Genomic DNA, 15,687 nt, shown 5'->3' with positions numbered 1-15,687 from the left:
TTGTAGTTAAGAAAAAATATCACAAAATGTAATTAGATAGTTTCAGTTAACTTCCCTTCTCCCCTGAATAATATAAACAGAACAAAAATCTGAGGTTGAATTTGAACTTATTTTTATTTGCTTCATCCTCTACTATTTATCTACTATCTGAAGTAGCAGAGAATCAAGCAAAAACTTCAGCGCATCTTATATTGTTGACGAAATCCTACATTTGCGTCTGATAAATTAGAGAGGGCTTTTTTATGTATCAGGAGGCAAACGAGCAGACGGATCACCTGATGGTAAGTGATTACCGTCGCCCATAGACCCAGGGGCGTTACAGGTGCGTTGCCGGCTTTAATGGTGAAGATACGCTCTCTTCTTAAAAGCTTGCAGGTCGTATCCGTCCGGAAACACCGCAGACGACAGAGTCCATTCCACAGTTTGGTTGTACGGGGCAGGAAGTTTAAGTGGAGACTAAATGACGTTGATAATCTTAATTTGTTGTAATAGTTCTAATTTTGCTAAAGAAAGTTACGAGTTCGATGTGCTGTCACTGTACCTAATACCATACAACAGGATTACATAAGACGTGTCCGTGTTTGCTGTAGGGCGGGCGGCGTAACAAATGGGCGCGTGACAGGCGACCTGCCCGCCCGTCGGCGGCTAATCTTGGCGCATCCATCGCGGTTGTCTTGGCCTCGACAGGGCTGGACTCGCGGTTGTCTTGGCCTCGACAGGGCTGCACTGGGATTCATGAAGTAATAGAATAGAGCAACTAAATTAAAGCGACAAAACTCAATGGTGTCGGTATCAGACCCGGCCGAATCGAAATCTGAGGAACGTGAGTTCGAACCCCTCCACTGGACTATTGTGGTGAATCACTGGTAACACCATCATATTTAGTTTACGCGTATTTTGTCGGTACTAATATTCTTAAAACATCAAAAGATTATACGGTTCGACCTTGCTAATTGTTAATAAAATTATTTTCAAACAGTAATTATTTCGTAAAGGAGTAACAAACATCCATTGTTACAAACTTTAGTGTTTTTAATATTGGTATAAATTAATCACTTCCAATTCTTTTTTGAGTCCGGCCCTGTGTATATCTTAATCCGCGTGTCAGTTGGCCGGCCCAGGCCATGACAAGTCTTAGCCAAGTTAAAGTGGTCTTAAATTAATAAGTACGTGTCACGTTTCACATACTTACGTATGCCTCCTAGATTCTGATGACATGTTAAATGTTGGTTTAATCTGGTCTAGTCAGTCAGTAGATTATACCTAACAGTCACAGTTACGACATAAATGCAAAGTAAAGCTGAGTCGCACCATCTTACTTTAACAAACATAAAAAATTGTCAACCTCCATACAAAAAGCACCGGTTATCGTTAAAGGTACTGTTAAAATTAGGTGGTGCAACTCAGCCTGTTTGTCTGTTACGCTATTATCCACTATATTGAAGTTTAGTTTAGGTGAAGAGATGCGAGATAGTTTTTATCCCGGTTTTTGAAACAGGGACGCGCTGGATGTTTTTGTGTGATAGACAAAATTTCACGCGGGTGAAGCCGCGGGCGCGGGGAAAAGCTACTATTAAATGAATAAAAAATTAAGTTTTCTTACTAAGTAAGTCTCCTTAAGTTAAAAGTTAATGACAAACAAACGCTTTTACATAAAGACTACGGCATTCTTTCAAGAAAACAATCATTATTCTTACGACAGTTACGTAAAACACTCCTTTATTGCAGACTACTTTGTGATAATATTGTTTAAAAAAAAAAAAAACTACATTTAAATGAGATAGTTATGTTAATTAGCTACCTTGAATAAAATAGAATTATCTTTGCTTAATTTATTTCGGACTGTCCTGAATTTGTTTGAATAGGTAACTTTAATTTGATGAACTCAATCAGCAAGGCAGTAGTCACTCCTCTAATTGATTATTTATTAATAAGTACTTATTAACAACAAATATTCGTTTAGGATATACTATTCTAAAACTATCACGTAGTATCTTAAAATAAGAAGACTTGCAAAAAAATAATGGAAGTCAATCAATATATTTTAATCAAATATTATTCTCAGGTAATGAAATGAACACTGTACTAACCTGCACTCGCTCCCACAGCATAACACCCGATTTATAACGAAAATCACTTCACCAACTAACACTTAACACGTCCGTACACGGCGGAGGTTCGACAGAGACTGACTGTCCGGTACTTGGATTGTATTAATGTGACTAAAATGATTGAACGGAGGGATTAATGAACTGAGTGGTCGCAATCAATTGATCGACTTATTAAAATCTAAGCTGCAGGTAAGTCAAATAAAATGTAGTTAAAAATGATTTTAAAAAATCCATTCTAAAACTGGAGTAAAATGTCAAACATAATTGCGTTTATTTATGCAGATGACAATTTCCACTATTTTAGTGGGCTTGTGCGTACGGGTGACTTTTTTCGCCATAACTGTTTGGAGGTACTGGAGGTGACAAAAAAGTCACTGTGACAAAAGTCAACGTGCGCGCGAGTCCTAAACGGCACTTTGGCGCGATGGACAGAAGGGCTTTTACAAGCAATTAGCACCAGAGTATGGTTCTTTGTGACTTTAATTGGACATGGGCTCACGATTGAACAGCAACATCCTATCCAAAGTGCACTCACTTTGGATTACGTAGTATTGCATAGCACCAATAAGGTCACAGCACACTTATCAACCCCGCGCCTTTCGCCGCGAAGCGGATAGGTGTGCGTTGCAGTATGGAGTTTCATACGAAGAATAAGTACTGACCGCCTCGAGTTGATACGGTTACGATCCGTTTCCGGGTTGATAAGTGTGCTTCGTCCTTTACTAGAGTCGGTGGATGCTGGACACTTTGCTCGACGGACAAAGCTAGCGTTTGCGAATTTGATTCCTGCTAGTTAGGTAAAGTTTTATATTCTACCTAGTTGATGTATTTTCTGTTTCAGTCAAGGACGTTTTTGTTGTATGTTTAACGTTATCGTCTAGTTTAGTGCAGGTTTTGCTCGGTTTAGAGCTAGGCGTGACAGTTGAAACAATAAACTAGCTCATTATAAGTGAAGCACATAAAATCATTTACCATCGGATCAGCCCATTTAGGCCATGACGGACAATGGCAGAATCTTGCTTAGTAACACGTAGTGACGTAACACACAAATAAAGATTAAGGATAAAAGAATTCTGGAAAAAACATGTCAAGATCGGACCTCCCGCGTTCCTATTTGCCTGGACAGAGTGGTTAGAATTAAATGTTTGTTTACCAACTTACTATCAAGCATAAACTACTATCTATAAGTAGATACGACTGCTTATCGGCTCCATCGATTATTTGGTATTGAAAAGGCGCGGATAGGCGGCACATCTCGTTTTCGCGAGTGCGGGTTGGAAGATGGCACCAGAACCAGAGTTGCCGTATGAAATCGTCAACGTGAGTGCTGATGAAGAGAAAATCATTAGGAAGTGCTTGACAGGTGCGTTGTGAAGTGATGTGTAGTGATTGGAAAAATAGTATTTTTTCATTTGTTTATGTTTATTTTGTTGGTGAGTCAACGGCTTAAGGTGAGTCATAAATGAGATTTAAAATAACAAGTGGATGGGTAGATAGGTAGGTACTAATTTGCATGTAATTGGTCATACTTATGTAGTTAATAATTTCCTCATTATTGAATTTTATAAAAACATGTTTTCAAGTCTCTATCATTTAATAAATTTTTGAGGAATTTTAATATTGGTTTTGACCTGAGAGAAGTATAGTTAAAGAAACAAGCTGCGTTGATATATTTTTCAGACCCACGGTAAGAAGGGAAATGATAGGGCACGTGAAAATGGGTTTTCACATTTTTCTGTATAGTTAACCACTTAAGGCTTTTATGGACTGGTTAGGTATTTGGCTACTCGTGTGACTAAGTAGGTAGAGTATAAATTTCCCACCACTATCACAGTCGGCACGACTGGTCGGTCTACTTATATAGATACTGCAGCCACTTCAGTGGAGTACACCAGTAATGGTTATCAAGAGCTTTTGACATGTGATTCTGTAACATTACAAGCACCCTTTACTTAACCATTCAATTGGTTTCAAAGTTTCAAATACTTCATAAATGTCACAGGCTGGGTTTTGATAATACGGTGTAAGATCCTGACTAGAAACGACTCAAATTCAAATTGTTAATTGGTACTTAGGGGATTTTCTGGTCACTTTATCAGCTTCAAATATAGTTTGCTCTAATATACTTATACCGGCTATCGTTATAGTTACGGTTAAAGTTAGGTGGCGCAACTCAGCCTTAGTATATCTAAGTATATTTCCATAGACCTTTCATAGTTCTTGTTGACATCTTACTGTACACAGAACACAGACATATCTATCAGATCAGGTTTTCAGACTGTACCTGTTGCTAGCCATAATAGTAGACGAATAAATGGAATATGAAAACAATATCGTAAAGATAAAATGAGATAAGAAATTTCAGCCTTGGGATCTATTAGTACTACTACAACTATCACGATGTACATAGTTACCTAGATATATAAAACTTTGAAAGTACGAAACTGGTAGTAACAAAGACCATCGTACTTACTTTACTATTACAGGACTATTCCCACCTCTCTTCCTCCAACTCCTGTGTAGCCAGGATCTACAGCTTGAGCGCCAATAAAAACCCAACCAATAAAGGTAAAGTTTGTCCCGAGGGAAAGTTAAACTGTCATTGGATCCGCAACGAAATTCATCAGAAGAACATAGGATGAGTTCGAAGTTAAGGTTCGACTTAAGCGGATGACAGGAGACATATTAAAAGTTACTTAAAGTAAAACTTAAGTTTCGGAATACCTGTACAAGTTCTGTTTCAACCTTTCAAATCCCCCTTTTTACAAAATTCAAAACCAATTTAGATGGAACGAACGACACGTGGATGGAGATACTTTCAATTTATTATTATGACAATAATAATATAATCATCATAATCATTTGGCAATATTCATGATAAGACAGTCGATACAATAAAAAGATGAACCGCAAAATATGCTTTGTAATCGATTAATTTAGGTATTATCTATCAATTCACTATTTATCTTTTTATATCAGTACTTTAAATTTCTTTCTAGAAGCCATATTATGTAGGGGAGACGGAGGAGTGTTGTGATATTGTCGAATTTTGGCAACCTATTAACTATATCACCGAGCTTGCAACAGCGCGTATTTGTTAGCTCGAGATTTGACCGCGCACTGTCGAGCTCGCTGGAAGTTAATAAGTTCCAAAAAATCGACAATGTCACAAGTCTCCTCTACCCTCGGTCTCCCCATAAGCCGCTTAGCAATAACACCGTTTTTATTAAAACGTAGTTTCACCTCTTTTCCATCAATAAAATATTGGTCGTGAGCTTGTGTTGCAAACAACAATATTAGGAAAAAAAATAGGATGGTTTGTTTTACCTACTATAAAATACCCAGGTTTGCAAGTTATTTCTTTGTAGCTACATATTTTAAAGAAACATTTTTCACTGTTTTATAAAGGCTTTTTTTGTGCCTTTGGCACTTTTAAAATTTTGATGATATAGTAATAATATGTACTCGCAATTTGTTGAACTTAGACGGATAAACTTCTGAGCTCAAAGTGCGTTTGATTGCAATCTGCTAAAGGATACAGTTCCTACAAAATCAATCAGCTGCTACCATAGGGCAATGATTTTTTACATGCTGTATATCTTAGAGTTTGTTACGGCACTTCTTCTCAGCACTTGCCAAATGTTGGTCTCGAAGCGTTGGTAGGACAAAAAGATTATGAGACATGTAGGTAGAGGCTCCTTAAGAGCAGAATATTTGACGATTTGTAAGTACTATTTAATAGTCTATCTATCTATACAAATAGATATTTTTTTTATCCACATCGAGGAAGCTCTTGGCCTGTATCTCACCTGATGGTAAGTGACGATCGGGCCGAAGGTAGAAGCGAGCTTCGTCCGGAATCCTCAACCACGGAGGAACTGGCTATCTTACCTCTAACTACCTTTTGACATTGACTTGGCTTCCAGGGTACACGAAACCTTTCGTGCGATGCGGGAAGCAGGGCTACGTGATGCCTGGTGCCTTCAGGAAGCACGCGGAGGCGATTTACAACATGCAGGTGCGCCCTGATGACGTGTGGGTCATCACGTTTCCACGATCAGGTAAATAGTTCAAGTTCTTCATCATCGTGATCATTTAAGTCACAGGTCCACTGGTGAACATAGGCATCCAATGATTTCCAGATTGGCCAGTTGGTAGCGTAGCTGCCTGCATTCAGTGCCTTCTTGCCTAGGGCCTTGCCACACTGGTGGAATAGAAGCGTTTTCAAAGCGGAGCCGCGACGCAGCGAACACGCGACAAAACAGAGGCGAAAACTGGAGTATCCGTGAATTGGCAAGGCCCTTAATCCTGCTGATTAAGTTCACTGGTTGGGGTTTTTATTGGCGGTCAAGCTGTAAGCACTGTTTACTTTTACAGTTAAAATCCAAACAGTTATAACTCTTACTTACAAAATAAAAATATTCCTCATTTTTAGCTTTGGGAATTACTTACATATCTATAGTTCGATATAAAATACAGCTGTATAATTGATTACCTAATAAACCCTACCCGATGATCGGCAATGACTCGAAGGTGGCGTGTAGGTACTTTTAGTGCATTATTATTACGTATGACTGCACAGTCATAAAAGTACGTGCATGATGTTAAAGATAAAATGTAACTGAAACAATATTGCGGAATGTTTGAAATGATAAATACGAGTATACATGAATATGCATTACATTGCAAAATACTAATCTTTATTTCATACTAGCTTTCCGCCCGCGGCTTCGCCCTCGTGGAATTTTGTCTGTCACAGAAAAACAATATCGCGCGCGTATTTGCTCACCGTTTAGACCTACCCTGGACTACGACAAACATTTTAAAACCAAAATCAGCTCAATCGGCCCAGCCGTTCTTGAGTTTTAATCAGACTAACGAACATCAATTCATTTTTATATAAATAGATAGATTGTAGCTGTCAAATCCCATCAATGCACTTCATGATAAGACAACATAGTCTCAAGAGGCTCGAGTTACATTTATTTGGATGTGATATAACAGATTTTTTATATTTTTATTTATTTATCTCTATTACTCGCGGTTTTGCTCTGATGTTTAAAATTATTACTTGAGTCTGCTTTTGAATATTGTCACTCTCATCTGACGGCCTAGAATTAGGAATATCCATTTTTTATGCATAACAAGGCAGTTATTTGACCACAATCGCACCTGATGTTAAGTGGGATGCAGTCTAGGATGGTACATATCTGCCCTGTAAGTGCCTATTCACTCTCGCCTTGAAACCTTTAAAATGGCCGGATTATAGTCTTCGGGAAAGACAGCAGCAGGCAGCGAATTCCAGTCCCTAGCTGTTTGCATTATAAAATGGCAGTTTTGATTTCGTGATCACTTCGCGAAGTTGGTAAATCTTTCAAAAAGTATTTCGGAATGACAACTGTCACATTCATAGGTTTGTAGAGTAAAATGCCTCTGTAAAAGCGCCTTTTAAAAGCTTATTTGTAGAGAAAATAATATAAATATGAAGATGAAACATGTTTTCACAGTAAATAAACTATTCACTCGTAATATACTAAATGCTAGTGTACAGCAGTAGACCCTGTAGTTGAAATGATGATGATTATGAGTTGCCACTTGCCAGTTTCACTGGTGCATAAAGTTTTGATAACAATAAACTTGAATGTATCTGAAAGATAAATCTTGATACTGATGCTCATTAACCTTAACCCAGGTTATGGTTTAGCCCGAAATTGCTACAAAAGCTTATCTTCTCGCTTTTTTAGTAGAGGTTTTTTATGACGTAGTGGAAAACTCGAGGAAAATGTATAGAAAATATTTCCTTGTACTTTGTATAGTCGTCAAAACATCAGACTATACTTTTTTGTTGCAAAATAACAACTGTTACAACTTCCTGTAGTTGTAAGACTATCAGTACACAAAGTATCAATATGTATACAGATTAAAGTTCTACCTTGATGTCTAATAGGTATCTTACACAATAGTCTCATTTTTTACATATTTTTACTATTTTATCATTGAATACTTGAGATATCTTTACGCAAGTAATACAATAGTCAGTTTAATCTAATCATTTAGATCCGGATAGGTACTTGATGATGAATTGCATTTTCCAAAATTGTAAAACGGATCAATTAAGTAAGTACAAAATACGTTGGTGCACGCGTACTAATAATGATCTTGCATTTATTTTTGTAGAACAACGTTATAAATAGGGTAACATCAGATAACGAAAGTCATCTGTTTATTACGCAAAGGAAACTGAATCTTAAGCTTTTCCTCAAATTAAAATTACTAAAGCCTGGTCCGTGAGCACGTAGAATTTTGTCCAATGACCCCCAAGCTACCCATCCTTATCGCTCGCGCGTAATTGGGTCATTCCACCGGCCAAGAAAATCACGTGTCCGGGGCCAAAAAGTACCCGAATATCATAATATTTTAGTAACAAATATTTTTATCTAATAGTATAACTTTGGTTCTTGTTGTTAAACCACAGAGATAGTTAATAATAGTTAATTAAGTAATTTAAAAAAAATCGTAAGTCGTCAAAAATTGATTACCACGACGTGTCCGCGCTCCCGATTTCAGAACAAATTTGCTCGTATAACTTAATCCGTTATTATTACGGCTTTCAATGCTTATGTAATCGATNATTATATTGCTGTCGCGACCGTGCGACGGGCGCCCGCAGTGAGTGTGCGTGCGAGTGCGAGTGTCAGACCAGAAGTTTAAATACGCTCCAGTAAAGGTCGCGGGAAGCACCTGGATGCGAGTAGCGCAACACCAGTCGTTGTGGAGATTCTTGGGGTCTTTGTCCAGCAGTGGACGTCATTTAGCTGAAACGAACGAACGAAAACATTCAGGCATCTCCAGTAACAGAACCTACAAGTGACATATTACGTGGGTATTTCCACATAAATACTAGCTATACAGAAATAGCGTTTAGACAGCTCATTAAAAATGTAAAACTTGTAAAACTGAAGTTCAAACATTGGGCGATTTTATCAAATCCTATCATAGAAGGAATTAAGATATCGTGTTTGATTAGTAACGATACACTTATAGATACAGATAAAAATAATAATAAATGTCCATTTTCTTTCATCTACCGACTATTGATAGCTTATCTTGCAGAATATTTTTGAACCAAATAAACAATTTTTCTTTCTTCTTCTTTCTTTATGTGTTTTCACGCATTGTTCTGGAACTTTCGGCTCAATACTTCGTGTAACTTCAACAGCTTTTACATTAGTTATTTCTTAAATACCCAATTTTAAACTAACACGGTGTCATCAATTTCAAAACTAAACAAATTAATGTCTTCACCTCGCTGTCGCTGCATTTTCTGTGCAACCAGGATCTACAGTTGGTCCACCAATAAAAAGCGACAAAAGCTTACAATATGGGTACTAGGCAACTATTATGAGAGTTGTATAAATATTTTTCTTTCAAATAGCGACAAGTTATGAGTGTTTTATTGTCGTGCCTAAAGTGAAAACAACACGCATATAAAAACTTCTTAAAAATTGCTATATTAACCAAATTAGCATCTCAAATAATATTAGTCTAGATTTTAACTCCTTCATCTCTTCCGAGAAAAGATTATGAGAATTATCTGAGCCCCCGCAGTCCGTATTAATTATTATAAACGCTATAATTTGGTAAATCGCAGAGCTTAGGATCAAAGGCTTGGAATCAGGGATTATTCGGAGTTAAATGTTCGTGAATGGAGTGTTTATTTGCATCGCGGGGTGAGTGATGGCTCGTCAGGTACGGTAATTTGTACAGGTGTTTCAGTTAATAAAGTAATTATAGCAAAAATAGTTCCCTTTTGTATAATAAAAGCATATTTTCATTGGATGAGTTCTATTCAACCACTACAAGTATTTAGTTAACATTTAAAATGGTGCTTAAAATGTCTGTTATAGGTACAAGGTTGGGTTGCCAATCCATCGTACTTTAACAAATGTCAAAACTACCAAACTCCATACAAAATACCGGTTATAGATTACCATAATAAAATAAGGTGGTGCAACTCAGCCTAACAGTAGACCATCGGTTTCAACGTCAGACTGAAGACTCCTAGAGGTATCTACTTAGTTCGATTCCCATCGACCGCTGAACTGTTATGGTATCTATCTAACACTCTATCTCACTACAAATGATATATCTTATCTACAGGGGTTAACGTGAATATTTGTAATTTGACGATATTTATAAAACTAATTAATATAAAATAATATTTTTCAGGTACAACATGGACACAAGAGCTTATATGGCTGGTGGAAAATGAGTTGGACTTCAAAACTGCAAAAGAGAAACCACTCTATGAGAGGTTTCCCATGCTAGAGTAAGATTATTATGTTTATTTTTGTATTTTAATAAGTATCTACCTCATATTAATAATCTATACTAATATTATAAATGCAAAAGTAACTCTGTCTGTCTGTCTGTCTGTCTGTCTGTCTCTCTTTCACGCCAAAACCACTGAAATGATGTTGATGAAATTTGGCATAGAGATCCCGGGAAAGGACATAAGATAGTTTTTGAAACATGAACGCGCGTGATAAAGTTTTTCTGTGAAAGACAAAATTTGACGCGGGCGAAGCCGCGGGCGGAAAGCTAGTATGAGATATGGCTTCATATTGTAATATTTATTAATACTATTTTCCGCTCCCGTTTTCTCCTACTTGGATTTCTATGTCACTCTAAAAGGGTAAAAAATGTTTCCATATCATTAACATGCGAAACGGAGTACCTATAAATAGGTAATGTGTTCCGATTAGTACATACTTTTACATTATTATTTTTTTGCGATAAAAGGCCTATAATGATCCTTCTCCCAAGTCTCATATAACATTATCTTTTAAATATCTTTTGGTTTAGCAGTTTAAATAGGAAAGTTACGGACACACAAAACGTCAGAATAATTTTAACATTTACAATTCATATGAGGAAGATCACATAATATGTCGGTCACATTGCCAAGCAATATCTGTACACGTGTATGGTTTTAATAATGTGACGTTATGTGTCCTAAATAGTTTATGGAAAATCTCATGGCCCTGAAAACGGTCACATTCTTGACAGCAATATCAATTGTGATGAAAGTTATGTAGAACAAGCATTCGGGCCATATCAATAGCCATAAATGTGCTATCAGAAGTCAGACATAGTGAGATTAGATTTATCATTTAATTTTGATAACTGATAACTAATATAGTTAGCTTCTAACGAACATTTTATAGGCGCTACATTCCAAAGAGAAATAAACAATTTATTAATTTTAATAAAATATTCTTTAATTGTCTATGGGCGACGATAATCACTTACCATCAGGTGATCCGTCTGCTCGTTTGCCTGTCACATATAAATAAAATAAAAAAGGAAAACAAAAACCGCACGTTTAAAATAACTACGAGTCAGTTTATCTCGTAATTTTTTTTTAGCTATGCCGATTTTAGGTTACATTTGCCAAGTTTTATCAGCATTTATGTCTATGAGATGTAAATAAATAAATTAATATCCTTAGTTTAAAATGTCCAGTTTACATTAGAAAGAATCTGATTCTGTTCTGTTCTAATTCTCATCTGGGTACAATTTCCACTAACGTGTATGACAAAACAATTTTATTTGTGACAGTTTTTAGTTTATTTTAGGCTTATTGAGCTGATTGTGCGATAAGATTGATGGATTACTGCGATTAAATATTGTTTTATACCTTACATGTTAAAACTTCTATTTATTAATTTTGTTGTCAATTCCAAGATAAGCAAAAGTTTGAAAGCCTTTAGTTCCGGCACGTTCTTCTCAATACTTGCCACAAATGTCATGTATTGGTAGAGCCCAAAGATAAGGAGATAATGAAAGAACCTCTTTAAGACTATCTTTTTAATGAATTCTTGAGACATTAAAAACTCCAGCGAGTTGAAAACTCGACTCGCGCGTGTCTTGTGGACGCAATGTATACGTGCGTAGGATTCGCGACGAATTCGCCCTCCTGGACAAGGCCTATAATTTCTAAATCTTGGTCAAAAGTAAATAAAGACATTTCTTTTGCAGAACCACATCCCAAATACCGGAGATAGCCTTCGACCTGATCAAGGCGAACTTCATGAATCTCAAGCACTTCCAAGGTCTAAACGACGCAGTCAGGTGCCCTAGCCACCAGCTGATCGACCAGGCTCCCTCTCCCCGGTTCATCAAGACTCACCTCCCCCTATCCCTCCTCCCCCCCTCTTTGCTGAGCACAGCTAAAGTGGTATACGTAGGGAGGGATCCGAGAGATGTGGCGGTGTCGTACTACTATTTACACAAAATGGTCGCGAAGAACATGATGCGGTGTAACTTCATGCATTTTTGGGAGGCGTTCAGAAGAGATCTGTGTAGGTAACATTTTTTATTTGTTACTTTGATAATTTGACACTCATACATAAACGATTATTTTAATTTAATTACTACACATTTAGGTACTAATGATAATGTGGGCAATATTTATTAGGTACCTACATGTTGTAAAAAAGGACAAGAAGACACAAAATGTTGGTTAATTTGAAACCAAACACAAGGTTAAATTATTTAAATTGCGCCCGCATTATATTGGAGGCCTGTGTTTTGTTTCACTAGGCATTTTGATCTTTGTTATAAATAAAGAATATAAAACAATATTAAAACAGTGAAAAAATCGAACTTATTGATCAGAAAAGATAGTCAAATCGCGATAGCAATCGTCTCATAAATTATTATAATAAGTCGATGAAGCATAATATGATTTAGTGCCCTGCTTGCCCAAACAACTGCACGCGATTTAATTACTGCCACTGACAACGCCACTCTTGTAACAGAGTTTTGAGCTGACACTGTGTAGGTTTGTTGACAAGAAGAACGTAATAACATTATTTTGTATGAAATTCGTTACAGTGCCGTGGACACCAATAGTAGCACACACGAACGAGGCGTGGAAGCAACGTCATCATCCGAATCTTCATCTAGTTTTCTACGAAGAACTAATTAAGGTGGGAATTCTTTATTTAAGTACGAAATGATTAGCTATCTTAGAACTAGGAAATCGAATTGCCTAAGGTGGGACGAACCCACGACATTTCGCTTGACGGGCTCTCACCTGAGCTACTTGACATTGGGAAGACCCGTTGAAATTTACATATACGCTGTTATAGCCATCGTTTGTTTCATCAATGTTGAGTCAAATGCTTGTAACAATATTTCTGTTGGAACCAACTTTTTTTAATTGAGGGTTTCTCGACCCTTATTGCTGCTTATCGAAACTCAAGACCGAACGCGATGGAGGACTGTTGTGGACGCCCTCCTCCCCATCTAGGGGACATAGGACCTTAAGTCAAGTAATTCTTATTGTTGCTTGTGGTAAACCCTCCTAACATATTACATTTTGCTTTTAGTTGGAGGAATTAGTGGACATATTAGTACCTATACCACCAATTACTAGTATTTTTAAGAAAGTGTAGTGGTAGATTCACCCCTCTTTTTCCATTAGGCTACAAAGCTTTCCTATTCTTCCTAAAGGATCTCCCGAAGGAAGTCCGCCGCATCTGCAAGTTCCTCAGACGGGAGTACTCTGACGCTGAGATCCAGAACCTGGCCAACCACCTCAGCTTCGACAGCCTCAGAAAGAACAAGACTGTCAACAACACAGTCGCTGACAATGGCGTGCAGTTCGTGAGGAAAGGTTGGTATTCCATGAATAACTAACTTGACATTTTTGATTTTGTGTAGCAATTCAGAGTTATGAAACCTCTTTATTGAAAAACGATAAGTTACATTAGGTAATTATAATCACCAAAAAAAGAAACATATTTGTCGTCAAAGGATGCCTTCGAAAATGGCACCTTCAAAAACTTCGTCAGGACTTCAGACTATAACTTTAGAATATAGAAACTTCTTGTTGCAACATTTTACTTTTCAACTTTTAATATTCTATCATCTGTAATTCTATCATCTGTAAAATGAGTTACAAAACTACACTCACATGACTCGGGAACACTTGTTCACAGGTGAGGCTGGAGGATGGAGGGAACACTTCGATGACAAAATGGAGCTGCAAGCTGAAGAGTTCCTGGAGGAGCGTCTGCGGGGACTGGACCTCCGGTACCCCTCAATACCTATGGAGGAAATAACGCATTTATAGTCCATGCTAGTCTTTTAGTATTAAGTAAGTTATAAGCTTTGTTTCAAGCTAAAATACTCTTATGTAAAGCGAGAAGTAGGGCTCTTTCAATTTAATAAATGTTTTCAGCTCAGTCGTGCGTTTGCAAGATCGCAAACTTTGTTGGTAATTGTTATTTTTATTCTAACGCAGTTTATATTATTATTATTATTATAACTTAACATGTCTAATTTGAAAGAGCCCCTACGGGCTCAACATCGCTAATATTATGGCTAATATTAGCCAATAACAACCAATTGCTGGACATATGCCCCCATATGAAGCGCCACGCTTTTTGTTTAGATCCAGCCACGAAAGTCAATCGCTCGTCTTTAAGCTACTTTTCAGATAAATAACTAAATAAAAATAATCTACCTCAGTCCAATATAGGACAAAATAATCTTCTATACTTATAATAAATCTGTAGAGAGGTCAATTCTGTACATTAAATATATTTTCAAAATAACTATCAGGGGGTGATTAGTGATCGATACTGATGCCAAAAATGCAATCAGTAAAATTTTTGTCTGTCTGTCTGTCTGTCTGTCTGTATGTTCTTTATAGAAACAAAAACTACTCGACGGATTTTAACGAAACTTGGTACAATTATTCTTCATACTCCTAGGCAGGTTATAGGATACTTAGGAATTCCCATGGAAATGGGAATTAGCGGGAAAATCGTTTTGTTTGAAAAATCTGAACCGCTTAAGTTAGACGCTTGAAATTCGGCATGCAGGTACCTTAGTAAACTTAAAGCTTAGTTACAACAGGATATTGCAAAATTCCCACGGGAACGGGAGTTAGCGGGAAAAACATTTGTATGAAAAATCTAAACCGCTTAAGTTAGACGCTTGAAATTTGGCATGCAGGTACCTTAGTAAGCAGGTACTTTTATTGAGAAATAAAGAATCTTTAAACCTTAGTAAACTTGAAACTTAGTTACAACAGGATATTGCAAAATTCCCACGGGAACGGGAGTTAGCGGAAAAAAACATTTGTATGAAAAAATCTAAACCGCGTAAGATAGATGAAGGGGGTAAAACAGGATCCACGCGTACGAAGTCGCGGGCGGCCGCTAGTAATAAAATAAAATTATAATGTATTTTTATTTTTTTGATAATAATTACATTGTAAAAAGAAAAAATTAAAAATAAGAAAGTAAGATGAATAAAGAAATAAATAGGATCCTAACAAGAAAATTAATTGCTGCCCATTTTGGATAATCCTTGTGGATGTTTTTACTTTTTGTTAGTTCCTTTTCTTATGTTTGTGTAATTTATTAATCCAGTAAGTTATTTTTTAATATTATAATACTACTTTGACTTCCTATGTATATTTATTTCATTTCATTTCATTTCATTAGATATTGTTAATATTATTTTATAAGATTATTTGTAAGTAGATAGTCGCTAATAG

At 36.7% G+C, this 15,687-nt stretch overlaps 1 protein-coding gene and 1 long non-coding RNA gene across 2 annotated transcripts in view; one reads left to right on the top strand and one right to left on the bottom strand.

The window, feature by feature from the left end:
• Positions 1–2,192, bottom strand: part of LOC114358590 (uncharacterized) — a 29,885-nt gene extending 27,693 nt beyond the window's left edge. The window contains exon 1 of the long non-coding RNA XR_003656382.1: positions 2,091–2,192. This is a non-coding gene — a long non-coding RNA (uncharacterized LOC114358590). The remainder of the gene's footprint in view (positions 1–2,090) is intronic.
• Positions 2,193–3,351: 1,159 nt separating this feature from the next.
• On the top strand, positions 3,352–14,307 carry Sult (sulfotransferase). The gene is made up of 7 exons (XM_028312625.1): positions 3,352–3,474; positions 6,038–6,172; positions 10,341–10,440; positions 12,153–12,475; positions 13,011–13,105; positions 13,632–13,794; positions 14,120–14,307. Exons 1-7 carry the CDS (start codon positions 3,393–3,395, stop codon positions 14,251–14,253), a joined length of 1,032 nt encoding a protein of 343 aa, XP_028168426.1. The 5' UTR covers positions 3,352–3,392; the 3' UTR covers positions 14,254–14,307.
• The last annotated feature ends 1,380 nt before the right edge of the window (positions 14,308–15,687 follow it).

This window comes from Ostrinia furnacalis, unplaced genomic scaffold, assembly GCF_004193835.3.
Source record: "Ostrinia furnacalis isolate ACB-3 unplaced genomic scaffold, ASM419383v2 OfSCF4045, whole genome shotgun sequence".
In the NCBI taxonomy this organism is placed as follows: domain Eukaryota; kingdom Metazoa; phylum Arthropoda; class Insecta; order Lepidoptera; family Crambidae; genus Ostrinia; species Ostrinia furnacalis.
The sequence above is the reverse complement of the archived record's forward strand: the minus strand, read 5'-3'. Positions and strand labels throughout refer to the sequence as shown.

What these genes read in the sequence shown, in the direction of transcription:
- Sult (XM_028312625.1), top strand. Translation starts at nt 3,393, where the DNA reads ATGGCACCAGAACCAGAGTTGCCGTATGAAATCGTCAACGTGAGTGCT. An exon ending in CATTAGGAAGTGCTTGACAG is followed by an intron (nt 3,475 to 6,037) that starts GTGCGTTGTGAA and finishes CTTGGCTTCCAG; the next exon opens with GGTACACGAAACCTTTCGTG. An exon ending in CGTGCAGTTCGTGAGGAAAG is followed by an intron (nt 13,795 to 14,119) that starts GTTGGTATTCCA and finishes ACTTGTTCACAG; the next exon opens with GTGAGGCTGGAGGATGGAGG.